Source organism: Atractosteus spatula, chromosome 15, assembly GCF_055471065.1.
Source record: "Atractosteus spatula isolate fAtrSpa1 chromosome 15, fAtrSpa1.hap1, whole genome shotgun sequence".
NCBI lineage: Eukaryota > Metazoa > Chordata > Actinopteri > Semionotiformes > Lepisosteidae > Atractosteus > Atractosteus spatula.
In genome coordinates this window covers 4717051-4744692 of record NC_142720.1, presented here as the reverse complement: position 1 = coordinate 4744692, position 27642 = coordinate 4717051, and the positions used below count along the sequence as shown (strand labels likewise).

The 27642-nt window shown below is 42.4% G+C and overlaps 1 protein-coding gene across 1 annotated transcript in view; it reads left to right on the top strand.

Moving 5' to 3' along the window:
- Window positions 1-27642, top strand: part of galnt2 (UDP-N-acetyl-alpha-D-galactosamine:polypeptide N-acetylgalactosaminyltransferase 2) — an 80914-nt gene that overhangs the window by 36558 nt on the left and 16714 nt on the right. The window contains exons 2-6 of the mRNA XM_088933918.1: window positions 11005-11098; window positions 12131-12284; window positions 25547-25645; window positions 26282-26349; window positions 27222-27287. Coding sequence (XP_088790044.1) covers window positions 11005-11098; window positions 12131-12284; window positions 25547-25645; window positions 26282-26349; window positions 27222-27287 — 481 coding nt within the window. The remainder of the gene's footprint in view (window positions 1-11004; window positions 11099-12130; window positions 12285-25546; window positions 25646-26281; window positions 26350-27221; window positions 27288-27642) is intronic.

The following is a 27642-nucleotide window of genomic DNA, read 5'->3' as shown; positions in this document are numbered from 1 at the left end:
ATTGGATCGTCTCAAACCTTTATGGGAAATGTTGGATTGATTTTGGCGGCTTTCATTCCTTTCTTGTCTTGGGTTTGGGGGAAAATGAGGATACAAGGAGCTGGTGAAGTGCCTTTTTCAAAGCCAGGGTGCTGAGGATTGATGGGTGGTGGTGTTAAAATTCTTCTCCTACCACCATCTCTCCCGAGGTTTTGATCGCTGTCTTTTGCCGTCAACACAGTAGAAAGACCTTTATAAAGTAAACAGAAGAGCTGATCAGAATACCTAAGCACAAGCTGAAGGCTGTCAGTGGGGGGCAGCCAGGAGAAACCGCTGAGCCTGTGGCAGCGTTCAAACAACAAATGGTCATACTGGGGGAGTGGGTGTAGGCAGTGGGAGAAAGTGGCGTCTTTGGCAACTATTGACTTTTTCGTCAGGAGAGATCTATTGCTGAGGGCTGCGGTGTCATCTTGAACATTTAGAGCAATTTCGACATGGAAAATGAACCGTGAAATTGGCTTAAGAGAAAAACCTGGCAACATTTAGATTGGGGCTGCGAATTTCATTGATGGATTCTTCATAATTCTTCATTGCGAATTTCATTGATGGATTCTTCTTTCTGTATCATATTAACAGTGCTTTAATAGAATCTTAGTAAACTGGTGGGAACCTGCTCAAAATTGTGTTAGCTAATAAGGAGTTTGACTTTGTTAATGAGCTCTTGGGTTTTATGGCTTGTATTTATAAAATGGGATTTTCAACTAACATCCAAAAATGTTTTTAAACGCATAACTGGTGGGAATTTGAGTCCTCAATGATGAGGTTGTGGCGGCACCACAGTGCAGCAAACTTTGGGAGGATAGTCTTCGGTGTTGCCGACAACCTTGGTCACTTTGTTGTCATTGACCTGGAGCTGATACATATGTCTGAGAACATTTATTGAAACTATGGCACTACGAAAGCCTGTGGTCCACATTGTTTGCTGGAGCTGTTTGCTGCAATCTTCCATTTATCTCATGGCCAAAGCTCAACATACTGTATTCAGGTTCAGGATATACAGATGTTTTATATGGATTTGAAGTTATGGGCTGATCGTTGGAGCTTGTTCAGCAATATAGGAAGCAAGGCATTAAACCTGTAGAGAGCCAGTGCTCATTTTCCAATGATCGCTTTCCATTTGCGGAACACATAGGCTGGGCTCTATTGTTCCATAGCATCTCTGAACACCTGTGTAGCTCACCGAAGTATGTAACACCTGTGTGTTAATGGAAATGTGGGACTGTGTCATAAAAATGGCTGAAGAGAGATGGGTTCCATGCTACCAGTTGGTTTCCATTTCCTAGAGCTTGCCTGCACACTGACCATCTGGAGCTTGGGTCCTCGTTTCTGCAGATGCTGGTGCCAGAACTCGGAAGGATTCGAGAGACTTCCCGTCTCCAGCCTTCACAGATGGCAAATGCTGTGGTCTAACTCTGCTTAGGGGCAAATGGTGTAATGCTGCAAGTTATTGTTAAAAGCCTTAAAATGTTAAATGTTTTGGCACTGGAATTTTCTTTCATGTACTGAGGCCGGGCTGGGTTTACTAGTTCGTTTGTAAGCGCGTCTTCAGTTTGGTTTAAAAAAAAATAGCACACCTTTTGCTTTGAGTTATTGAAAAAGTCACAGGACTCAATGGATAAGCTGACCCACAGAGACTACGTCTGTGGTTCCACTGACTGGTCAGAAGCGATCAACCGCGTATACTCCCAGAAAATGTCAGGTTCGGTGACAGCTCTGTCAGCATGACCAGGAGCTGCAGTGCATTGTGTGGACTAGGAATGCACAAACATTGAATGTCATGTGGAGGTGGTGAGATCAATTTCCATACTGTACATCCACCCATTCATTTTACCGAGCTTGAGGTTTTTATATTTGTGAGTGTTCTGCTTGCAGATGGAGCTGAATACAGAATGCTTTTCAAGAAATATGCAATACCTTTTCTGGTTAAAAAGGAGAACAGAAACAGTGGAAAGCAAAAAAAAAAAACAAGAAGAAGAAGTTGAATTTTAGATGTACAGTATTTTACAGAGAGGTGATGCAGAGTTTCATACATATTCAGTATTTTTACCTCATTTTTGGCCGGGTTTTAGTTAAGAAAATCTTTGTCAGAAAAACACTTTTGTAAAGAATGATTTACCAGATTGAGAAAACAGAATGTCTGGGAACCATAAGGTTTGTGACCTTTAATTCTCATGTTGATTTTGGCATTCCTACAGCTTTAATGAGCAGAGAAGCCTTTTTAAATTGTCCAGATGCATGAGCGCATTATGTTAAAATCTTTTCCCGCAGTGTTTAGTGATTTGTACAATGAAATATATAAAAATGCAGTACAGTATATTATCGTAGACATCCCAGGCACAGTATGATGACACAAAATGGCAGCTAACTGATCTCGAATTCAACCTGGTAAAAACTATAGAAACCTTGAAATCAACACCTTTCATTTAAGAACATAGAGAGCAGTTTCAAAGCAGAGAGCTATTCAACATATCTAGCACATTTGGTAGCTAATTGACCTGAGGACATTATCCAGCCATAGCATGAAAGAAGCCAGGATATCAGCTTCTGCAACACAGCTTGTTCCAGACTCTCGCAACACTTTGTGTAAAGACGTCTCCCGTTTTCACATTTTAAATGAGAAACTTTCCATTCAGTGAATCCAGAAGGTATGAGTGCTTTGTCCCGAAGCTCTGACCTTACAAATTTGCATGGCACACTTCGACTGCACTGTTTTTAGGATTGATCAGAAAATGGGCACAAATAATTTTGTCTAGTGATAAGGTGCTTTGGCTGTGTTACGTTCTGTTTTTTTTTAAACTCTCCTCCCGTGCGGGAATCCATTTTTGGAGATGGGGCGTGTCCCTAAATTGGGTCTCTCTCTCTCTGGGTTGGTTGAAGAGAGCGGTCCGGTTTTTAATGCCGGTACGGGACGTCCGGAGAGTGGTGTGGAAGAGAGGTGTCAGAAGAAGAAACGGCGAAAACGGGAGACGTGTCGGATTTGTTTTCTTAGCCGTGGTGTTGGGTTGGGATTGTTGTGGCTTCTGTGTTTTTTTAGTTTTCCGTTATATCTCAGTTTTAGTGTAGAGGAGACAGATAGCTTGCGGAAGACTTTTCTTTGGCTTTGCCACCCTTTTCTCGCGAGACAGGCTTAGAGGGTATTTGGGTTGTAGAGTAGTTGTCGTTAGTTTTTTTTCTGTTTGTTTGTTCACTTACCCCTGTGTTTTTTTTCCCCAGCGTTTTCTGTCATCCTACACGTAGTTGTGTGTGTATTTCCACCCGTTAAACCCTGACTCATATGTTAGACCCCATTCGCCCCTAGACTGAGCCATACTGGGGACGTAACAGGCTGTCAAACAACATCTGTAGAATTAAAAGACGAAGTATTGGTGAAAAGAATTGAGTGTGGATCTTTACCTGTGTGAAGGTTAATTCCACGCTGAAGAGTAGAAAGAGGAAATGCAGTTTTTGGGCTGTTGAGCCTCTTCAGGTGTGTACAGGAGTCTTCTTATTTAACTCACTTGTTGAATCAGTCCTGTGTGTCAAAAATGCCCTAGTTCAAAAGTACTGTTTCCAACCACTTCAGAGCACAGAACTTTACACATCCTCTCCTCAACGTGCTGGCCAGTATTTCTGATTATACAGCTCTTAACAACATGATCAATTGATGAGCAGACAGGTCAGAGTGACCCTGTCAGACAAGGCCACAAAGAGCGCTTCTTCCTTTTGCAGGTACAGTCAGTTCCATTGCAGGCAGCACCTAAATGAGAGCAGTTTGTGAAACTAGGAAATGAGTACAGGGTTGATACCATTTGCAAATCTGATTTGACCTTTTAAGAGCTGAAAGCAAGTTGACCGATATGAGCCAAATGGAAAACCTGTGGTTCAGAACTTGCCTGGAGAAAAACCCAGAGGACGGTTTTCCTCCAGGGGCAGAGTTGGGCACGAGTGCACTACTGGACACTCCTGGGATGCAGCCAGTGGGCAGGACTGCCAGGCTGTAAATACCAAACGGCTAGGTTACAGGCATGTTTTGCACTGCTCAAGTAGTGTTTCCTCGTGAGCTCATCTGAAATCTCTGATATTAAATTCCTTTTGTGATTCACTGGACTGAAACAAAGCCGAATCAAGCAAGGTCTTTGTGTTCTAAGGAAACCAGTCTCTGAGGACTCAGACCCAGCTGCTGACAATCTCCTTGAACATTTGTTTTTGCTTTGCACTGAAGGGGGTGACCGAAATAAATTACTTGTAGATCAAATTTGCATTTGTCTTTCAACCGCGAGCTCAGTTTTAAGTGGGAGAATTTTTGGAGAAATGGATCTGTTGCAGTTCGGAGGGTGGGGTAATGGAGGGACTAATCAGCATGTTGCGCTACAGTTTAATGAATTGAAAGTAAATTCTCTTTTGTGGCCATCCTGGGGAATATTTGAGCTCTGTTACTCCTACCGTTTCTAGCACACTTCGTAAATATTTTAATGGCCATTAGGTCTAAACTAAAACCATTATATTGGTGTCTGGGAGGAAAGTACTGTTCTTAAACATATCTGTCTGGGTTTTTTTCGTGTTCATTTCCTCTAGCCTTTTTGGCTCTTGGTTCTGTAGTGGGCTCCTCCGAACTATTCCTTCTTGGTTTGAGAGGTTATTTTTTAGGCCAGATTTTGAATGCTCTCCGTGTTTCAACATCGTAGGCGACAGGACCTGCTCGGCACGTTGTGGTATTTTGACATTGGCGTACTGCGGTTCTTGTGGTGTGCTTCAGTTTTTCCCCCCACATTGACAGTCTCAGAAACAAACTGGGGCACAGCTGTTCTGAGAGCATATTATTCCAGCCCCTCGGGCTCCGGTGCCCCCCTGTGTGCCGGCTGGCTCTGAAGATACTTTCACTTAAAACCTGAAGCAGCTGATAAAAACCACAACGGCAAGCACAGAACCTGGTAGCTGCACAGTTCAGGTGCCCGAGTGCATTGTGCTTTATGTTTGAGTGGCAGTCATGCTTCATGCCAGCAGCCATGTCACCCTGCAATTCCCAGCTGGCAGCTCACTGGAGCTCAGCAGGTGTGAGGCTGGTCAGTACCTGGATGGGAGACCTCCTGGGAAAAACAAATGTTGCTGCTGGAAGAGGTGTTAGTGGGGCCAACAGGGGGCGTTCACCCTAAAATCGATGTGGGTCCTAATGTCCCAGTATAGTGACGGGTACAATATACTGTCGTTCGGATGAGATGTAAAACTGAGCTCCTGACTCTCTGTGGTCATTAAAAATTCCAGGGCTTTTTCTCGAAAAGAGTAGGGGTGTAACCCCAGCGTCCTGGCCAAATTTCCCCCTGGTCTTTACCAGTCATGGCCTCTTAATAATCCCCATCTCTGAACTGACTTCATCACTCTGCTCTCCTCCCCACTGAGAGCTGGTGTGTGGGGAGTGTACTGGTGCAACATCCAGGAGTCCCCATTAACTGTAAAGCGCTTTGAGTGGAGTGTCCAGAAAAGCGCTATATAAGTATAAGCTATTATTATTATTAATTTTACAAATCAGCCAGAGCCTAATGCATGGCTTCCTCCTTAGTCTTTCCCATGCAAAACGCCTCTTTAATACAATCATTCATTTTCGAACCACTTCATCCAGTACAGGGTCGCGGGGGAAGCTGGGGGTCTGTCCCAGCAAGCAGCAGGCTCAAAGCAGGATACACCCTGGATGGGACGCCAGCCCATCTCAGGGCACACACAGACACGCGCTCCCACCAGGACCGAGTTTCCCAGAAGCCAATTAACCAACCGGTATTTGTTTGCGCTGTGGGGGGATCCCGTGGGGAAATGCACGCCAACACGGAGGGAACATGCAGACTCCACACGGATAGCACCCCACGGATTGAACACAAGACCCTAGTGCAGGGAACCAGCAGTGCTAACCACTGCACCACCTTGCCACCCCACACACTTTTAATATTTGATTGAAACCTTGTTTCCATAGTAAACTTTCATAAGACATTTAATAAACCTTAATATTTATCCCAAAATGATTCATTCCAGTGCTTTAAAAGAATGGCATAAGTTCTTTTCTTTTGGAAAACCAGTCGGAAGGATGTCCAGGAATGACCCATCTAACGACAATATTGTGAAGCGTGTGTCCTCTGTGATCACGTGATGTAATGTGAAGCTCTGCCCTGGATGAAGGCAGAAATAGCACATCTTAAAGACTTTGGAAGATCAATCTCACATTGTAAACAGGTCTTTACAACTGCGACATCTGATCTGATTTTCTAAATGGCGACATGCGTGCCTGCAGATATTGTTGTTTCTTGTATTTAAAGCTGTAAGCTGTGCGGTGTGTTTATAAGTTTTTACTGGATAGGTTTGTTTTTCCTCTTCTGATCCATCAGCAGGAATCACATTTGCTTGTGAGGAAATGCTGATTTTAGGCATGCAGTGTGCCAGGGTTTGAGAAGTTTCTTCAATGCAGCCTTGGTGATTGAATAGTGTGATAACTTCAGCCTCTACATCCATGGTCTTGATCCCTCAGACATGTGTAACAGGGCTTAGAGCACTATGCAAGTTACAGAAGTGACAAGCCACGCTTGGCCAGGTGATGTTATCTGGTGGCTTTCATTTACTGAGTTTTCTCTGCCATTAGTCTGACTTTTCTGTGCGTCAGCAGGGCTTTGCAGCTACCTGTGTGTGGAAGAGCTGATGAAAACTTGAGCTTGTCTTTGTAAAAACTGAAATTCTTTTTGTTAGGCTTGTCTGGGGCACCAAATGAGACCTGTTAATATACAGTGCATATTGCAATTGCCGGATAAAAAAAAGCTTTAAATTAGTCTTCTACTCACACCATCTCATCTGTCAGATGAACCTCATTTGACTGGCTAAAGAGTAATGCTGGGATTGCTGTACAACGTCTTTTAAAATGTAGAAAATGGAGAATGTGGATAAGTGTGTAAGTCTGCGCAGTAAATATACTGAATGTGTGCATGTATATACAGTATATCTCACACTGCAACACAGGTCAAGCAATCTGGACCTCTCTGAGCCTTTGGTGCCCTTCTGTTGGAGAATGCCCCCAGAAACACAGTGTTTACTTTGCCTTTATAAATTCCAACTGCGTTAACAATATTCTGGTTTTATAATGAAGTGGAGGCGTGAATGTCAAGGTTGTTCAACAGTTATAGATTTTTGATACATTTAACAGTGACCCTTGGCAGCAGTTTGCTGGTTTCGTTCTCTCTATTTCTTTCATTGATAGTACTGCGTGAGAACAAACGCCGCTTCTTAAGTCGTACAGGATAAATAAGGCAATCCTGTGTGCTCAATGAGACACCCAGAGTGTGCGAATCTCCAGTGTTTCAGGTTCAAACGCATTGTTGCCGGTTGGTTGCATTCTGGGCTGTTTGTGTTGTGTCATAAATAGCAGCTGGAGTCCCATCAGGTGTTGTGTTGTAGCAGTAGGTGCTGGTTTCCTGAGAAAACTGAACATCTGTTGCTTTTGCAGTGTACAGGAATAAAAATAAGATGTGCACATACCTTTATGAGTGTGGAGTGTTTTGTTGTGAATAGCAGCATTGGAACATGCAAGGAAAAGCCACAATTATTTTGTTCAATCGGCTGTCCGGACTTGTCTACGTCTAATATGTATTTAGCTCCGTGGATTAGCAACAGCCTTTTCATTAACTGTATACCATGTTGATATTTTTACTATTTTCAGCTATCCATTGAGAAGCTTGAAACAATTTTAAAATTTCATTCCTCCTGAAGTAAAGGTTTCTGTGGTGACTTTAAATGAGCACACGTCAATGTTTTTTCCTTCACGAGCAAACATTCTTGAATTGTCCATCATACTATCACCATTCCTAAGAACATATAAGTATCTTGTCCGTGAATCTTAACCAGCCGTTTCCTGAAGAAAGTGGCAGGGTTGCTTGTTTTTGAGAAGTTTCATTGCATTGGGGAACTGAATCTACACTCTGAAAACTACTTCATAACCTTCACCTTCTGCTCACATTTGGGCCTTCTGTCCTGCATGACAGCTAACCACCCCAGTAAGTGACATTATACATGATATGGCCTTACTTCCAGTTGCTGTCATATGCTAGCAGTTACAGTATTTGGAAAACTAAGAAAAACATTGTTTTTTCATGTACTTTGTGCGTGTGATAGTTGTACAACGACTGTATATTTTAAGAATTGCATACTTCTAATTGTATGACATGATTTCAGCCTGGAACCGAGCAGTTAGGATTACTTAGTTCATGAGATTGTGTTCTTAGATTGTGAGCTGACTACTTTGAGATGAAAAAGCTGGCCAAAATACTCATGTCTGCATATCCATATTGAGATAAGACCGAGAAATGCAAGGTGCTGTTTCTTAGATTTGTGACTGTACATCTCTCGGGTTTTTGTTTTTGAATGGAAGATGATGGGATTAAGGCAATAAGGAGTAGACTGATAGAGCTCTGGACTCATAACTGGACAGCTGTGGATTCAAATACTGGGTGAGACACTGCTTTTGTACCCCTTGAGAATCATACTTCATTTGAATTGCCCCAGAAGAATGCCCTGCTATATAATTAATACATACACTAAAATGTATAGATACGGTCAGGGATTTAAATAAATCATAGCGAATAAAGTAGCTGTTGCATTAGATACTTATACTTGTGATGTAAAATCCATTTGGACAGATTTTCACTTGCCCCTGTGATTGATGATTGGAAAGCAAGTATCTTACTTAACTGACATATTAGGACACAACCTTAAAAAGTTATAAGAAAAATAAATAATAAATTAAAACGGGGGAAAATGCATCTAATTCTGCAGCTGTGCCACATCTGTGATTGATAAAATCCAAATACCTGCTTCCAGTTTCATTTTTTATGAACTGTATGGTTATATAAAAATCCTTGAGATGCAAAGCACATGCAAGCAGGAGATCCATAAAGATATGGAGGGACCCCAGAAAAAAACAGGCTCATTGGAACCTGTGTGATTGTTGTAATACAAGTTACCAAACAAGCCGAAACAAAAAAAAAATCAAAGACAATTTTTGTACTATGCTTTCCAAAGAACGTTCTTCTTATCCAGTCTGTACTCTTTACGATGTGCGATGTTGACTGCTGTTTTAATTTTGTTTTGTAAAATGAGCCTTTTAAAAAAGAAAAACCAACCTAAACCGAGTGACAATTGCATGTGTGCAAGAAGAAATCCAAAGCTCTTTGATCAGCTGTGATTTTTTTTTAACAGAACGATCTTCTGGAGATGAAATTTACCTGCCAAGCAACTTGCTTTAAGTGCGAGATGCAGCAGTGCTCTGTGTGGTTTTGATCGCAGCTTGAAACCCTATTATAAAGAGCCGCCACGCTTCAGAGTACATAAAAACACATGCTCATTAAACTCGCCTACCCACGCCGTCACTGAGGAGCCTAATATTGTAAGTTTTATACAGCCGCAACTCTGCTGTTTTAGTCAAAAGGAAATCTTGGCTAATTGCTTCACTGTACAAATGCCCATGGCTCCTCACACACAAGTCCATGCTTCTCTGTGCTCCGACGGAAAGAAATAAGGACTTGTAGGACTGTAAAAATCTCACACCTATTCCTGTAGTAAGTTACTGTAGGTTTTTAGTTTGTTTTTTTTTTTACCCCTGATGGGATCAAATCACTCCTAGTGTTGCCCTGAAGGTGTGTATGTGATTCTGCCATGCTGTCGTTTCTGTGTTGCGGCGTTAATGATGCAAAACGTCTTGATCACAGGGAAATTTCACCCGGCTGGAAATCTGAAAGTGTTTGGGGAGGTAGGCTGGGGGCTGGGGGAGGGGTTGTGCTAGTGAGAATGAAGAGGCGGTCTTCAAGGACCTACTGTTATTGCAAGTCAGAGCAAAACAATTCCAAATTTCAAGTTTCATTCCATTGCTTTCATTTCATGAAGCAAACTGACAGACAGATGTCCCCTTGGTTGGGATGGTAGTCCATCACATCTTAAGTTACTTTCAGAAGTCTATGGTTGGCTGGAGCAATTAGCACTGTTGTACATCAGGAGTGCCCACACTGGAGTTCTGAGCCCAAGGCCTCCTGTACTGGGCAGCCAGGAACTGGCTCTTAATCTTAACAAGGGTGTAGAGGTTAGTGTGTCCAAGCTACTTTGAGCAACATCCTTGAAGTCCAGCAGCGCTGTAGGCTTCATGCATTTGGAAAGAGGTTTTATGTTACTGGCCACAAAACCCTGAAAATCTCACTCCTTCACAGTGTGTTCCTGGGAAAATGCGTAGGAGCACATTAAGGAATGATCAGGGAGTTCTGTGTACATCCTTAAATCTTTCAATGTTGTACGACGTGCTATATGGCATTAAGATCTATCGCTTCTGGAATAGCTCGGTCATAAACAAATTTCACTTTTTATTTGACAACGTGCGGTTTACTCTCTGGTTCTTCTCGTTATCCTTTTAGGAGGTGGATCTGTTGAGTGGAAAGCAAGTCTGCTTGTGGCACGCTGCTCGCCATCAATGTTCACGTCCAAAGGGTGCCTAAATAGCAGCCCTTGGGCCCGATCTTACAATGGGGACCTCCAGAAAAAAAAAGATTCAGTGCCATACCCCCACTTTCCCAGACATGCTGAGGAGAATGTAATCTGTAATCAGAGGATCATTTCTTTTGTCCAGGAAAGCCATTTCGAAAGAGATATTAAGAACAGATAGCTGTATTGTTGTAATTGGTTTCTTTTTTAATAGTCTGAATCCTCAGTTACTGTTTTTTTTATCAAAGGAGCTCACTTTGTGCGTGACAGGGAGAGCACAAACCAAGTTCCTGACTAGAGATAGAGATCACTTTATTGGCCATATATAATTTTCTTGTATTAGGAATTCGTCTTTTCGCATACCCCAGCTTGCTCTCCATGAGACACACAGACAGGGAGAGAGAAGCCTGGGGTCAGAGCGCAGGGTCTAAGAGACCAGAAGGATGCTGGTGCGTTTCTCAGATCTCTCTCTCTGTGACTCTTGTTTTGCAGGATGACTGGAATGGCGCTGAGCCTCTGAAGAGGAAAGAGGTGCAGAGCAGCGATGGAGAAGACAAGGCCCGCGGGCCGGAGACCCTGCCCCCAGGTACCAGACCCCCCCAGTCGGACTTTCTCTTTCCGAGAGGGACAGGTTTGCGCCTTGATCTCAAGGGGCGAAAGATCAAACCACAAGAAAAAAAAAAAAGAAACTTCTGCAACAGCCCTTTGAATTATCTTCATGAGGTCAGCCCCTTCTAAACTGAACCTCTTCTTCACTCCACTCTGCCAAGAACAACCCGCATGTGCAAGTTGATATTAATATTCATAAAGAAAATTAGCATCAGTGGCAGATGGGTCAGAGTAGTTTCTAATTATAATGGTGATGACAGGTAGTCAGAGCTGAGAGATTAATTGCTCTCATTTTTTGGTTGCTTGTTCTCAATCTGAGAGATATTGCAGTCAATCATTATTGGGTACTTTAGAGGGGTTATTTGCATAATAGTATTATCCTTTATCACAGTTGTGATCGGTGTGTGTTACAGTTCTAGAAATGTGTATTTCTGAAGTCCGTTGTTATCAAGGAGTTAGAGAAATGTCTAGCTAAAATGCAGTGATCGGTCAGTATTAAAAAAGCATCAGAAAAATTCCGCTCTATCTATATCTCTAAACAGCAGCTTTCTCATGCATGACCAGCAGTGCATATTGGGCTGTGAATGGCTTCCAAGGTCACACCTATCAGATGTACTTTTTTTGCATGTTATTTAAGCAAATTTTTTTGCTTATTAGTCACCAGAACGAAAACAGGTGCAGCTCTGCAGGTGTCGTCTGTGTGGGTGGCAGCAAAAGGCAAAAGTGTGGATCGGCAGTCAGGTTTCTGGACCTGTAACTGGAAGGTTGTGGGTTCAAATCCCAGGTACTTCACCTGAATGTCTGCAGCAGAATACCAGATTGACATGGTTTGATGCTTTGGATAAAAGCATCATCCAAATCAATTCATAGGTGCAGTCCAGGGATTTGCAGGTGTGGTCTTAGTTAAAAACCTTTTTCATTGAAGTCGAAATCCTTAAGTGATGTTAAAGAGACTCCGTCTTGCCAATGCGGTAATGTGTGTTTATGCTCTGTGTTATTGCATCTCCAGGCAAAGTGAGGTGGCAGGACTTTGACCAAGATCTGTATGTTGGTGCCACGGTGGTGAGGCCTGGACAGGACCCTTACGCTCGGAATAAATTCAACCAGGTAGAGAGCGACAAGCTCCGCATGGACAGGGCGGTTCCCGACACCAGGCATGATCAGTAAGTCCTCGCTGTTACACGTGTGTGTGTGAATCGCCTTGCGAGAAGGCCAAGAAGGATTGCAGATCCTACATCAGAGCATGTACAGCATCACTGCAGATAACTGTCTTATCTTGATATGTTTATTGCTCAAGCCTGAATTATATACCCCGTGACATCTGTCTTTTTCATTGCTCTGGCCCAATCGTGTCCTGTTCTGACTTCAGGTGTTTGCTCCTCTCCTTCAGCTGTTTCCTATTCTAATTTTATTTATCCAGTATTGTGTACTAGATCTGCTTGAACAGCTCCTGAAATCTAAACATCCTTAGGTGTTGCCTTTTAGATATCCAGAAGGGCAACACCAACAGTAACATCTGAGAAAGAGCTGCAGCTCTTGTCGCTGAGGGATTTAGGATGTCTGAAAAACATTTGTTGCTCTCCTGAGTTAACATGGTGATGTGTAGAAAACTACATTTATAGCAAATCACAGGCAGACAAATCCACTGTGGAAAGAGCTTCGGAGTGTTTACAGCCGACTGCCGCACTGAAGTCATAAAAATGATTTATTTTTCCATGCATGGTATTTACAATTTTAGAGGCGCTATGCAGCTTTCCATAGGAAAAATCCGTTTTATATTGAACATCACGTGGGTTATAAGCACCTCTCTTCCAGCTAATGTAGACATCTCCAGTTCTCCTTAGACATCCAGGTAAAGAGTAGAGCCTTCTCAGAGTGGAGGCAGCATTAACCTGACTGGACCCGATTCTGGGAACATGTTTTGAAAAGTAAATGATGTAATTAACTGCATAATCTGATATCGCGGGTTTATGCAAAAAAGAAACTACCAAACTGAAGTGCAAGACTTGTTTTCATAACAAAGCGCTATCAGTTCTCATTAATTAACCTGTCAGTGTTACTGTTTCACTCAGAACTCTTTATCCTGCTTCCTTCAGTGCTTGCATTTGCTCTGCATTGACCTCATTAAAGCTTTACAATAAAACTAGACAGCTGTTTGGATTAAGCGCACTTCAGGTTGGACATGGCCCAGTTGTAGAGAATACATCTCTGTCACTTAATTAACTGCACCGAGCCTGCTGCAAGAACTTAATGAAGAACCTTTTCACACAAAAGCCAGGGGATAGAAGTGAGCTTTGCAGCTCTCGTTTTTGTGAAGATGTTTCTATACAACATTTGATGGATTTAGAAGACGCAGACCTAGAAGGGCCTAGAGGACCTATTGTATTCTGGACAGGAATAGGAGTAATTTGATATATTTTAGTTTTTCAAAGCTAGCCTAGAGAACGCTTAGAAGGATAACTGCCTATCTAGTGTTCGTGAGGAGTTTAATGTAAGTGCTTAGTTTTCAGTTTACATACTGATCCAGTGTGCTACTGGATTTACAAATGGTGTGGCAAACTGTCGTATTTTCAGTTTACAATGATTTCTATTTTGATTTTTAGTAAATGGCTGACTTACGGATGTAAGCAGCAGTAAAGGCTTTTAGAACTGGGACTCTGTTCCTCGTCACAGAGTGCTGGGGCTCTCAGCTGAACTCTTAACTGACTCAAAAACAGGATGAATGTGAACAGTTTTCAGCTAATAAAACATGTTAGAAGTAACTATTATGTTTCATGGTTAAGTAGAAAACAAATGGCAAATATTCCAATTGAGCAACTTGATTGTTTAATTAAGACTTCCATGAGGTCATTAAGCTCAGCTGTAATCAAGATGAAGAAACGTTGGGGGACCTCTAGTACATGTCAGTACCACAGAATCAGGTGTGGGAACCCCTGACCTATTTACACGAGGGGTGGCACTACTGAAATGGGATTTTACTTTCAGTTTAGATTCCTTTTGTATTTTTTTCTTATATAAAATATGGTTTAGAAAGCAGTGGGTAGACATTCAGAAATGAAAAGTTTGTCTGAAAACATCTTCATTTTGCTAAAGTGAAATTAAAAAAATCATTACTGAATCATTCTTTTACTCTTGCTAGGTTAAGTGTGGGAGTCATCCATAGCTTCAAAAGCACAACCTTGAAACTGCAAAAAAAAAACAACTTTTGACACTTATCTTCTTGTGATCTGTGCCTTGTGATGCACTGTCATGTGGTCTTCAGCTGTGATCAAATGAATAGGCATTATAAACTGATCGTGACTACGGAGGTTCTTGGACAGTCTTGACAAAGCAAGGGCAGAATGACTGCAAGAACAGATCAATACATTACTGGCAGTAGATGAAGAGGAGCTGGTGTAGAATTTAGTGGTGTGTGTGTGGGTATGCAGCAGAACTTGACATCTAGGCAGCCGATCCATTTTTTAGAGTGTTCATATGTCCCAATGTGACGTTGCATGATTCTTCAGAAAAAGTAATGAAGGCAGTTTGCTACTGTAAAAATGTAACCTTTCAAGGATGGAATGCAGTCGTCCCCAATGGCAAAGTGCTGTGTCATTTTCATCAAGTTAGTGCGAAGGGCTAGAGTTACTTGCAGATCTCTAGCCCTTCTTTGTCTAGAAGCTGGGATGGCACGGTTTTCTCTAAAACGTTTTCAGCCTCACAACTGACCTGGCAGCTTGTTTAGTGATCTTCCTTATTGTCTGGATTCCAAAAGGATGTCTGAACCTGCTCTTGGGAAGCCTGATGCCTTACGCCACTCTGTTATAAGATTTATCGCTCGATCCCTGGATGCACGCATTATTTTAACCTCTCATTTTGGTTTGATTTGCCCTGTGTGCTCTGTTTGTTTAAATAAATTTACAGATCTGTATTTCAGAAAATGCCTGTCTATCTTAACGTCTACCGAACTTCTGCACACTGTCCTCAAATGTAAGATGTAAGATTATGACAAGGCTGCGACAGACGGGGAGAATGCTGTCTTATGCCTGTTGCTTGCAGGGTTAGGCTACCCTTTTGTTCCAGTTTCTAGATATGCAGTGGTGAGGTAGACTTCCACTGGACTGGTTAAACATCCTGGCTCAGAGAAGGCCAGTGATGTACCACTTCACTCTACTAGTGGTGACTGCTTTCCTTTACAGGGAAGCTCAGTTGTGAAGAAAAACCAGCATTTGTTTTTAGTGATTTCACTTTCAGGGTTCAGAACAAAAAAAACTAATGAGCACATGTCATCTGGGAATGTGTCGATATCATGCAAACCCTAGGAATGAGCAGTGTGATTGGCTGTTAAATGTACCGTTAGGATGGGGATGGTTTATTACATTCTCAACTAGTCTTTATTTTCAAGACTTTTTGTGAGATCTGACACGGAGCGCGCTGCTCTGAGAGGTGTCAGCAGTCGACAGCTAGACTTAAACAGAGTAGGATGAGCAGGATGACCTGCATATTCAATTTAGAATTTGCCTGCTCAGATTTAAACTGTCAGCACAGTCTCTGCCCACTTATAGTTTCTCTGGAAGGAGACAAAGAGGATATAGTTACTTTAGTTAGTGTTTTTGCCTCTCCTCACTGCTGCACTATACAGTATCGGGTTTCTAAAATACATAGCATAGAATATCGCAACAGTAGCAGACGGCTACAGATGAGAGTGTAGGTTTTCAAGGAGTCTGTCGGTAATGTATAAAAATTACAAAGATGACCAGGATTGTCTCTCCATGTAGCTCTTACTGGCTCATTTGCTTTAGTTTATTGAAAAGGAAAATAAAGAAAACTTTGCAGAAATAAGAAATAAAATAATGTTTTGTTATTTTATTGGATGTTCTGTGAGATTTGCCATAGCTCTGTTGTTTTTGTGCTCGGAACAAAAAAACTTCACGCCTTTCAGTAAACGGTGTCATAACCTGAGATCAGCTCTGTTTCTGCTTTTAAAGCTCCAGCTGCTTTGAAGTGATGTCAGGCAGACGAGTACAAGCCAAATGCAAGCTGACACCTCAAAAGAGAGGCAAACGTACAACTTAACATTACCTATACTGTATAAAATAAATTCATGACAAAACCGGTGAAAACTTGGACAGATGTAGCTACTCTGTACATTCAGAACCTGCCTTTAAAAAGACCCTGAAGGAAATGGGGCCTAATTATTTACATCTGAATATTATAAATTGCACAGTACAGAATGAAAGGTGTTCTATGGTTTCCATGTGACATGTTGAAGTACTTTTCAGTAGTATAGTTCATAACCCTACTTCACAGAGTCACAGACGGCACGCTCAGCTCTCTTGCTAGAAAGCAGAAAACGATCATGTGGGTTTTGAAATAGGAGTGTACTTGATCTCACGAACAATTTCACTTTACTTTTCCAGGTCTTTCAGAAAAGCGTTCCACTTGCAAAGAAAAGTTTTGCAGCCGTTTTGTCTGATAAGTTAGGATGAGCATGGCATGATATACTGTCCTTTCCCTTCAGCAGAGCTCTCATGGGATGCTGCTGCTTACTGCTGGCATTTGGTGCTGTTCTTTTTTGTTTTATCCTCTCTGCAGGATGTGCTGGGCGGTCTCCAGGGAGACAAGCTCCTTAGGGGCTGGTCTGTCTGTTTCTCCTTCCTCTGCGCCAGTTCTGTTTAAGTTGTGCGGAAAATGGCCCGTAAGGCACCAGGAAGCAAGACTGAATATTGTTGCGTTTTCCCTGTTATTTGACATGGTCCGTCACTGGGCCTCGAGTGAATTGTTTTACGTGTTCCGGCTTTTTCAAAATTTATTTTAATTTATGAACCAGACGGAAGCGAACGATTCAAAGAATCGCTGCCTGTTCTCCAGGCACCACTCCGCGGCACTCCAGGCGGTTTAAAGTGATTAGCTGAAGTATTTTCAGTCCTTTGCCACTGGACAAACAGCAAATATTCATGCAAGCATCACAAAATTTAGACTATATTTAGATGCCTAAGCTTACACTTCTGTTTTTAAAATCAAAACATAGGAAAGGCTACAAAGGAGCAGAGGGCTTTCTGCCCATCGTGCCTGTGTGGGTGCTAGGAATGTGTGGTATGAAAGCCAGAAGCATTTGTGATGCCGTAAAGAGAGGGCCAAAATACCCACAGGTACTGAGTTTTTTTTTTTAAGAAGTTCAGTGCTGAGAAGAACCTAATTAAAGTGTCATGTTTGAAGTATCTGGCAGAGTGTAAGTGGAGCTGGTTTGTGGGTCGTGTCTCTCGGAGAGGACCTCTGGCCAGTGAGCACTGTGAAGCCGCAGGGAGGCGCTGTTTCAGGATGCGCACAGCAGACCATTGAATTGCACTTGCTGCAGAGGGGTTCGATGGAACCTTTGACTTTTTTGTCTGCTTATTTTTTTTTCCTCCCAGCCTTGCTTCTATCAGATTTCACTGTCAGACGTTTCCTGATTTTCTTGACTTGTGCTGGGGGAAAAAAAATTAAACCACAGCGATCGGCTACGACTTCAGCTCTGATGGTCAAGGTCTGAGGCCCTTTCAGGCCGCAGGTGGAGCAGGAATAGTCATGATATTTTGACTGCGCTGCCCATCTGTTTTGAATTGAAGGTTCCCCTTATCTTCAGACATAAACCAGTGCCTACGTGCACGTATAGTTACGTGTTGTAACAAGAGGGTTTTGTCTGGAATTTTCTCAGTCAGATTTAGAATTAGTGATATGAATCTAATTCATTAGTTAAGTGACATAGAAGCGTCAAAGCTTATTGTTGAGAGAGTCTCATTTGGTTGTGTTTTGCAAGTACGCAGGGAATCGACTTCAATTACATGACTAGGCAGCTTCTGACCAAAGTGGTGAAATTCCTGATGTTTCTAAAGAGCAAAATCGCAGACTTCTAGTCCAGGAATCTGTGGCTTGCATGGGCTGGTGGAATATGGAACAAGCTACCCAGCCATTATAATGAAGTCGATATCCTAGTTTCTTTCAAAAACTGTCTGGAGGGGATTCTGAGCTCAATTATCACCATGTGGTGGAGCACATGTCCGTCTCATGTCTGTAACCTTCATTGCGTCCTAAATCAGACAAACACCACAAGAATTAGTTAAATCATTTTTTGCCATTCAGCATGCTAAAGAAAACAAAGAGGGGCATTAAAAAGAAATTCCGGAGCAAATTGTTCAGGAAAAAAAAATTGAACTACACTCTCCTGCGAGGTACTTACTGTATATCCAGGTCAGAGGTCTTTTTCTGCTGGCAGATCCTGTTTAATCAGCATTGCTGCTTGTTGAGTTCTCGCACTGAGATCATGTTGAACTGCTGGCCGATCAACAGAACAGCCAAAGGCAACTTAACGCATGATGCTGTGCTTGTTTCTCATCGCATTAAAGAGGCGAGTCGGTGCTGTGCAGTCGATGCAAAAAAAATAAAACCGCAGTGGTCTGGATGTAAACCAGAATGGGACTCAGCTGTTCGACTGACACTGCTTTATCTGTAGACAGCGTATCATTCAAATCTGGTCCAGAATGGAGTGGGATAGAAATTAGAACTTCAGGCGACTTATTATGAATGTAACACATGAATTTGATTATGACAGGAACTCTTCTATGTGTGTTTAAATGCCTCTTAACAGAAAAACCCAGATTAGGCGCTATGTAGTAAAAGAAAATAAATGACATTCATAGCTCATGTCGCGAAGCGCACAGCAGGAGGGCCTTGTGTCCAAGGCAGAGGGCTGTTCGGAATCGTGCCTGCTGGCTGTGGGACAGGGGTCTTCACATTGCTCAAGGGTCTTTGTTTTTCAAGTGTCCTGAGCATGCCAGCAAGATTAAAATAAGGGTGGTGTTCATGAACGGAACAGGTTGGAACGGGTCTGCGTTGTTGTACTCAAGAAGGCCGAGGAGAATCCAGAGGTGTGCGACCAGGTCAAATACAAGCTCCTGTTGTTGCTGCAGTTAGATCAGGCTTTCTTTTTTTTTTCCAAAAACTGTGTTTATTACCTTTTCTTTTTTCATAAGAGATATACAAAATAAAAAGAAAAAAAAAAGCAACAGAGAAAAAGAAAGGAGGGGGCTAAGCTCCAGTAGGCAAGGGTTTCTTTTACCGATACAGGATACATGACCTCAGGAGACAGACACACATCATCAATACAGGAGAGCTTATTACATCATGTAAATTCTCTCATGAATATGGTCAAGAGGTCTGGACCAATGCAAGCCAAGAAAGATTCTTACGCGTTATAAAAGACATGAGGTTTTGAGTGTAATAGTCAAGTAATCTAAAGGAATATACTACACTCTGGTATAATCTAATGCTGTAGCAGACATTTTATCCCAGATCAGCAACAAAAAAAAAAATCCTTTTCCATTCACAGAATGTGAAAATATTATAGAGCCTTTTCTTTCTATTATTAGTTAAATGACTACTTGGAAGGCCAAGTAAGAGAGACACTGGGTCCATTCTAACCTCATTTTTCAACGTTTTCTGAATTTCCTGAGAGACACCTCTCCCATAGTTTTGCAGCCTGACACTGGTCCATAGGCAGTGAGACTGTTGCCTATGCCCATGTCCATTTCTGCTTCCCACTTTTTGTGTTTTGAGAAATCACTGTTTCTCAAACCAGCATAATTTTCTTTGCGTTCACTGTTGCATTTCCTCTTCATTTTTCTGTGGCTTCTGAGTATTTTGCCCATTTTTGTTCGGGGACTGGCTGAAAGCAAAGCCGGTGGGAGTCGTTGGATTCTGAGAGGGAAGGAGTCTGTTGCTTTTTGAGAGAATAAAGTACTGTAGCCGAAGAGTCAGGGCTGTTTTCACTGTGAGCATCCGAACAGCCCACCTGCCTTTAGAGCAGCAAATGACTTGTTGTAAACGGCAGGATATGTGCAGCAGTACTGACTGTTGGATCATGTGGAGATGGTGCCGATCTAACACGGAGCCGTTTCCTTGGCAACAGGAGACCTCAAAGCACAGGAATCCTTGAGGTTCGAGGCCGGCCGTTTCTTCATTTGCCTGACCATTCACTACCTTTAATGGAGTGCAAGCAGCATAAAACATTCTGATTCTTCTTGGCTGGCCGTTTTTTATTCTAGTGCGAAACGGAATTAAAAGGCCAAAATAAAACGGAAAGCTCAGGACTGTGCATCAGATTCTTGGTACAGGTTATCTGCAGCTCAGTTAGTTTTGTAACAAATATATGACGCATTTTCTAATGTAACTGAGGATTATTACATTATAAAATCCTGTCTGCGGTGATGCTCTGCCATACACTAGATTTAGCTGTCTATTATTTATTATTTAATTTATTTTATGGTGCACACAGCTTGGCTCAAATGTTACCCTAGTACAGTATTTACTGTAGGTTCCTTCCTTCTGTAGAGCATGTTACTACTTAATGCTGCTCACTTTTCTGTAACGGGTATTTTGTTCCTTTAAAGATGTCCTTTGTTAAACCAGTCAAACCCACAAGGATATAGAAAACAATGCGATCAGGGATTCATTGTGGAGCAGTGTGAAAGCACGCTTGAACATGTAATTTTGGATACAGAGCAGTTCACTTCCAAGTTCTTCCAGCGCGTTGTTTGCTGTGGCAGCCTGCAGAGTGAAGGCTCTTGCAAATTAACAAGAAAAGGCAATTAATCATCTTGCCAGTGATGACGTGATGGCTGATTTGCAACTTTTCACCCCGTCTTCATTGAAATTAGGGGGTTCAGAGCAGGTCGTTGTTTATCTCGCCACAGACCAGTTTCCGTGAGTTGCCTGCAAACTCAGCTGGTGTTTGTGTGGCCCTGGCCCAGCTCCTGCGTTCTTGAGCTAGCATCATCCTGCTGGGAAGCAGGGTGACTCAGCACCGTGAGGCAGCCAAGAATGTGACGGCATCTGTGGGGGAGACCCCCCCCCCCCGTCTTCAGAGGGGGGCAGCGGGGTCTGAGGGGACGTCCTCTGACCGCTCTGTGCCGTACCCGTTTCAAGGCTGTGCAGAAGCTTTGTTTGCACCTCTACTTAAAATGAAGATGTCTAGCCAAAAGCACTTGTAAACCAGTCATGAGAAAGGGGTCTTTATTGAATGAATCAATGCAGCAGATCGATGGTGCTTTTTTTCCCACTATTCACATGAACTAAATCACAAACAGCAAGGTCTTCTCTTTGCCTCTGTGCGGCAGTGGTTGACAGTGATTAGTAGGGCTTTACCAGTTTAATTACTTTAACTTCCAATTAGTGAATCCTTAGTGGCCGCCGTGATCTCGAAGACGTGACAAATGCAGGCTCTCGGGGGCTGTTGATCAATAAGGAGGGCAACAAATGAAGGGGCAGCTCAAGGAGAAGGGGATAAAATAACCCTTTCTCTTCTCTCCTGCAGTCTGCATTGGTGGATGGAGCTGTATACAAAGACAGAGTTCTGGTTTCGCTTCATATTGTAGAAATCTTTCCTTTTGGATGTTTAATTCCTGAAATATGTGGTCACTTGGCACCTGCATGGTTTTCTCTCTCGTCCTTTAGTTGTGCTTTCACTGTGGTTACTGAAGTTACTGTATGTACTGTACTGTACTGTATGTATCACCAAGAGTTCTATGAAGCTGCCTTCACTGGCCTTTTCTCTGTTAAAAATGTGGTACTTTAATCTCTAAAAATGATGGCAGAAGTAGAGAAAGTATGGTAAAATCTTTAGAAAGCGGGTAAAATTCAGTGCTGAAAATGCAGGATCACCATGAGCGTGCAGCAGAGTGTTAGTCGTGTTCAGCAAAGTCTAACTCTGGGAAGAGAAGGGAACCTTTAGCTGATTGCTTGTGCGCGGTCACACTTGGTGCTATCTGATTTCGTCCTGGGGTTTCATGTTCTTGTGTGAGGCCTGTTTCTTGTCTGTTTGCCACAAATACTGTCCTGAGACAATTGCCTTTTCCCAGAAAAACTGCATTTTTGTCTTCTGAAGCGTAATTAAATTGAATTGAGTAGGAAGAGAAAAAAACACCCAGATCTCATGTACAATAGATATCTGTGCTCGAATGAGGAGATGGAGGGGGATCAATTTGAGGAGCTTTAAATTAAAGCTTAAAAGAATTTCCACATGGAAACAATGTCGCAAGAGAATCTCTTACTCTAAAAGCCCTTGGAGATAGAAGTATGCTAAAATCCTTAAAAACACATTAAAAAGTATTATTATAAATTAGTTTGTGCAGGCCAAGTATAAAAACATGTTTGCAGTGTCAGTTTGTTCCTCATGCTTTCTGAAAGACAAAATTGCTCAGTGCATTCAGGGTTTGGTGGTGAGAAGTCAGGATGTCACAAAGATGATTAGAATGCAAATTGAAGGTCACGCCTGGTGCCCTCCAAGCAAACACCCAGAGGTCTCAGTGCTCATCAAGCGCTGGATTTTCAAACCCAGTGACTTCATTTACACTTCTGCTCATTGTACCTTCAGGGTATTCCAAGACTGGTTGAAAAAACACATTTCTTACTAAGTGTCCTTCCTCACACAAAAATGAGTGTTTTGTGAAAGTTCTCGTTCACAGGCAACACCCTTAGGTAAGGCGACTCCAGAGATGTAAGCACATCCAAAAACCCATGATGGTGAAACTGAACAGTGTAGGAGGCTTTATTGGAGAGTTTTCAATAGATTTACAGAATAATTCTGCACATGCAGCTCAGTAACTAATGCTCGACCTCAGCTGGGCTTGTCATGTTTGTTTTTCAATTTGCCTTCCCAGTGTTACTGTATGTTTCCAAAGTGTTTCAATGAGGTGAGTGAGCTGTTCCTGGACATGCTGGGCTGAAAAGGTGGCTTTCAGCCCCAGGCGATTTACCTTCCTGATACCTCTGTCTAAGAAATGCAGAGTGAGCTTTGTTTCTCCATGATCACAAAGTTTTTCAAAATTTTCACTTTCCAAGGTGTGGCCAAGTGTAGTATTAAGAGCAAGGCAATGGTGGGTTTCATGTGCTATGCTATGTGCTGGTTTTGGTGGAAACAGTGGGCTCGGTTATTATTTTGCTATGTACAGTGCACCATAACCTAACAGCATTTTTTGGCATTGACTAGTTAATATTGAGAAAGCTTTAAAAAATCCTGTTTATTTTTTGTGCAATTTAAGTACAGTCCAATTATTTTGCAGCCAGTCCTTGGGGGACAGAGTTATAAATCTCACATCAGTTCAATCTGATGTTTTCTGTTTGGGAAGCAGGGAATGTTTGAGCTTGCTAACGAAAGTCTGAAAAATCTTAATGAGACATTTTTAATATGAAAAAATTGAGCATGATAAAGAACATATGCTCTCCTTTTTTCTTTGATGTACCCTGTTACCTTTCTTAACATTATTATTGATGGAAATACAGATTTCATTCTGATAAACCTTTAGGTACTTTAGATCAGCCATCTTTTCAGCTGTCTTATGACTGATCCCCCCCAGTCATGGCTGCCTTTCATATGTGCATCATGCAAACTCACCTCAGAAGACATGTAATGGGGAGACATTCCTGCAGACACTTAAAATAAGCAAAGTGCACAAGAGAACAAGCCCTGCTTCAAAATCCCTGGGTCTGTCTTCACTCAAGATCATGTTTAGGGAAGAGAGGTCACATTTTTGAAAAACCTATCCTCAGGATTCAGTGTGTGGGGGAAAGTATTTTTTTCCCATTTCACCCACTTGGAATTAGTGCCATAATTAATTAGAATTATAATACTTAATTAGTAATGGCTTACACCTATATATGCTACCTATAAGCGCTTTGAGTGGAGTGTCCAGAAAAGCGCTTTACAGGTAATGGGGATCCCCTCCACCACCACCAGTGTGCAGCCCCACCTGGATGATGCAACGGCAGCCATAGTGCACCAGTACACTCCCCACACACCAGCTCTCAGTGAGGAGGAGAGCAGAGTGATGAAGCCAGTTCAGAGATGGGGATTATTAGGAGGCCATGATTGGTAAGGGCCAATGGGAAATTTGGCCAGGACGCCGGGGTTACACCCCTACTCTTTTCGAGAGACGCCCTGGGATTTTTAATGACCGCAGAGAGTCAGGACCTCTGTTTTACTTCTCATCCGAAGGACGGCGCCTGTTTACAGTATAGTGTCCCCGTCACTATACTGGGGCATTGGGACCCACATGGACCGCAGGGTGAGCGCCCCCTGCTGGCCCCACTAACACCTCTTCCAGCAGCAACCTTAGTTTTTCCCAGGAGGTCTCCCATCCAGGTACTGACCAGGCTCACACCTGCTGGGCTCCAGCGGGCTGCCAGTTGTGAGTTGAAGAGTGATATGGCTGCTGGCTATAGAGGCAATTTCAAAGACCTGTGTGTTTAACAAGTGAGACCCAGAACTCGCTGGCAGAATTCAGAGACTGTGAGAGGTGCATGAAGACACTGAGGGCACAAGAAGAATCTGTTGTGGCAAAATGACCTTAAATGATCTTGGAAGTTATGTGGAGAAACGGGTCCTCTTTGGATGCCAAAGTGCAATTTGACTTTAAAAAGCTGTAGCTGCACCATGTCTGCCTTTTTCACTAGTGAGATGCATCATTGCTGTACCTCTACTGCAGATGAATTTCATAAGAAGCACTAGGATCTGCTTATATCATAGTACATTGGCTTTTTCTTCCATTTATTTTTTTGAGACATATCCTACATTCATATCTTTTTCTTTTTGGAGTGTTTGGGTTTTTTTTTAAATACAAGGGAGTATTATTTTTTAGATGTTCTCATGACCCTTTCATTATTCTTCATGTATGATTATTCCCCACAAATCTGCCTCTACACCAGCAGATTCCAAAAGTCTGCTTACAGCTCTTCCAAATACTTTGATTATTCTGCTAAAAGAGATTTTGGAAAGCTGGCAGCTCAATTCTTTTTATTTTGGACATTCCAGTGGTTAGTTATTCTGCTTCTGCAGTACAAAAGCACTCTTGCTGAGAAGCGATGGCTGTTTCCAATTTGGAACTTTTTGTTGTGGTTTCAGCAGCTCCGGGGTCTGACGTTTTTCTGCAGATTACTACGTAGGTAGGAAAAAGTCTGTGTTAGGATGTCAGGCTCTGCGAGCACTTTTAGCCTGCAAGTCAAAGGGGATGTCTTCATCCAGTAGGTGCTCCAGTTTGTGTACTGTTTTAAAATAATTTTAGATATAGAAGAAAACTGACATTGCCATCTAATGAAAGCAGTGCAGCTGAAAAGTGAGGAAAATCCCACGGACATGTTAATTGCCTTATGGGGTTATAAACTAGGCTATCTCTACCATGTTCCCACATGTATCTTCTAAATTATTTGGTTTTTATCTGTCCCAAGTTTCCTCTTAACCTTTCTTGGACTGAACAGGCTGTAAGCGAGGTTGTCCTCTGTTTGGCTTGAATGGACTTTTCAAACTTTTTGTTTCTTGTAGACCTGTGTAAGAATCACTGAGGGAAAATATTAGAACAACTGCTTTAACGGGTTTTCAAAAAATGACAGATTTCTTCAAAACCGTCTTCTGCAGTTGCCGACGGAAACAGTGGCGGACGGACCTCCCTGCTTCTAGTGTGGTCATCACCTTCCACAACGAGGCGCGGTCTGCACTCCTGCGCACTGTTGTCAGGTACTGTCTGCTTCTGTCTCTTATTCGAAAGAAGAGCTGAACCGTACCAGTATTTATAATATTTTATTTTGGTGGCCTCAGCAAGATACTCAGTATTCATGGCAGCAAACCATATTTGTCTGGACAGACAGAGGGGAGCTCTCTACCTAAATTCTTACTTTCTTATCTCGAGTTTGTTCCTTGTCCCAGGTTACTGGTCTCTCCATATGTAATGTTACCAGAGCATAATCTTGTATGTTGAAATATGAACTCTAAAGAGAATACTATATCTTATTACTAGTTGAAGAGATGAATTTTGTTCAAGCAGGCAGCGGCATCAGTATGCGTAGGCTGCGAAGGAACAGGTAAAGGTTTATTCCCTGCTGAAAAGAAAAGAGACACAATGTTTCGGCTGTGGAGCCGCCTTCAAGGAAAAATCAGAAAGAAAAGGCAAAATACATTTTCAGTTTGCAAGTAAGATGTATCGCAAGGAAAGTGATTGTTCCACCGAGTCTAGGGCAGTAACAGGGAAGAAAATATTCAGTTTAACTCTTTCCATTGCTCTCTCTGTTGGCCAGCACAAAGGAAATCCTCTCTTGCCTCACTAGCCAGTTGTAAAGGTGAACCCTTCTCTGACGGGCTGTTCTTCTGTTACAGTGTTCTCAAGAAAAGCCCCCCTCACCTTATCAAAGAAATTATATTAGTGGATGATTACAGCGACAATGGTGAGTATCATGCCTTTGATGTTGTCATTTCTGGGTGTGTATTTCTCTCAAGAGCTCATGCAGTCATGTCAATTCTAGTCCTGTGGGGCTCTGTCAGTGGGTAGCTCATTCCACCTGCGTTCCTGATGGCTGGCTTCAAACACTTGCTTCCGGATGTCATTTAAATGAGACTGAAGGCCTTGAGCACAGGTCTGTATATACAGGTCTGAGCACAGGTCTTCCCTTTTCAGTGTTTCTCCAACAGTTTGTAGAACCTTTAAAACATTTTAACTTGAGAACTCTAGTATGGGGTTGTTTCTTCTTTTTTAAAAAAAAAGATTAGTATGATTGCATTTAATTTCTTGAAGTCGTCTTTTTAGATGGGTCTACAAAACTGAGGCATCTTCACATTTGATAAAGCCTAGAACAGGGGCTCAGGGTGGACAATGGCAGCAAAAATAAACAAGAAACTCCTACAGTGTGTGCAAGTTACAAAAAGGCTCCTTTGTAGTCAGCCTCACCAGTAGCAGGTCTGATACCCAGTGCTGTATCAGTGGTCAGTGCTGTGAAAAGAAGTGAAAACACTGCATTTAGGCCGGTGCGGTGGCTCTGTGGCTAAGGATCTACGCCTGTGGCTGGAAGGTTGCCAGTTCAAATCCCGTGGCCAGCAGAGAAATCCTCCTCCGTTGGGCCCCTGTGCAAGGCCCTTAACCCCAACTGCTCCAGGGGTGCTGTATAAATGACAGACCCTGCGTTCTGACCCCAAGCTTCTCTCCCTGTCTGTGTGTCTCATGGAGAGCAAGTTGGGGTATGTGGAAAAAGACACTTTCCTAATGCAAGAAATTGCATATGGCCAATAAAGTGATCTTGATCTGATCTTCTGTGTTTTACAGCTGAAGACGGTGCTTTGTTGGCAAAAATTGAGAAAGTGCGGGTTCTGCGCAATGACCGGCGAGAAGGTAATCCCAGGGGTGAAAATGTAAAAACCTACCTTATCATTCAGACATTGCAAATGTATGGATGGATAAAACAGTGCTGTGCAGCCTAAAGGAGTGTTGTTTTATATAAACTGATGGAAAAAAGAAACGCAACATTTTCAGGAACGAGAATACTATAGTTATAGCTTATGTACTTTCACAGAAAGTTGTCAGTTTGTTTTAAGCCCTCTGACCAGCAATACAGCTGGTGCAGTGAGGCATTGCAACTTGCCAATCACACGAAAGCTCGTTAGGTGCTCATTTACCCAATGAGGTCCAGGTGGAACAATGCCTGATCAGGTCACCTTTAAAAAGGCCTTAATTCAAAGCTTCTCTC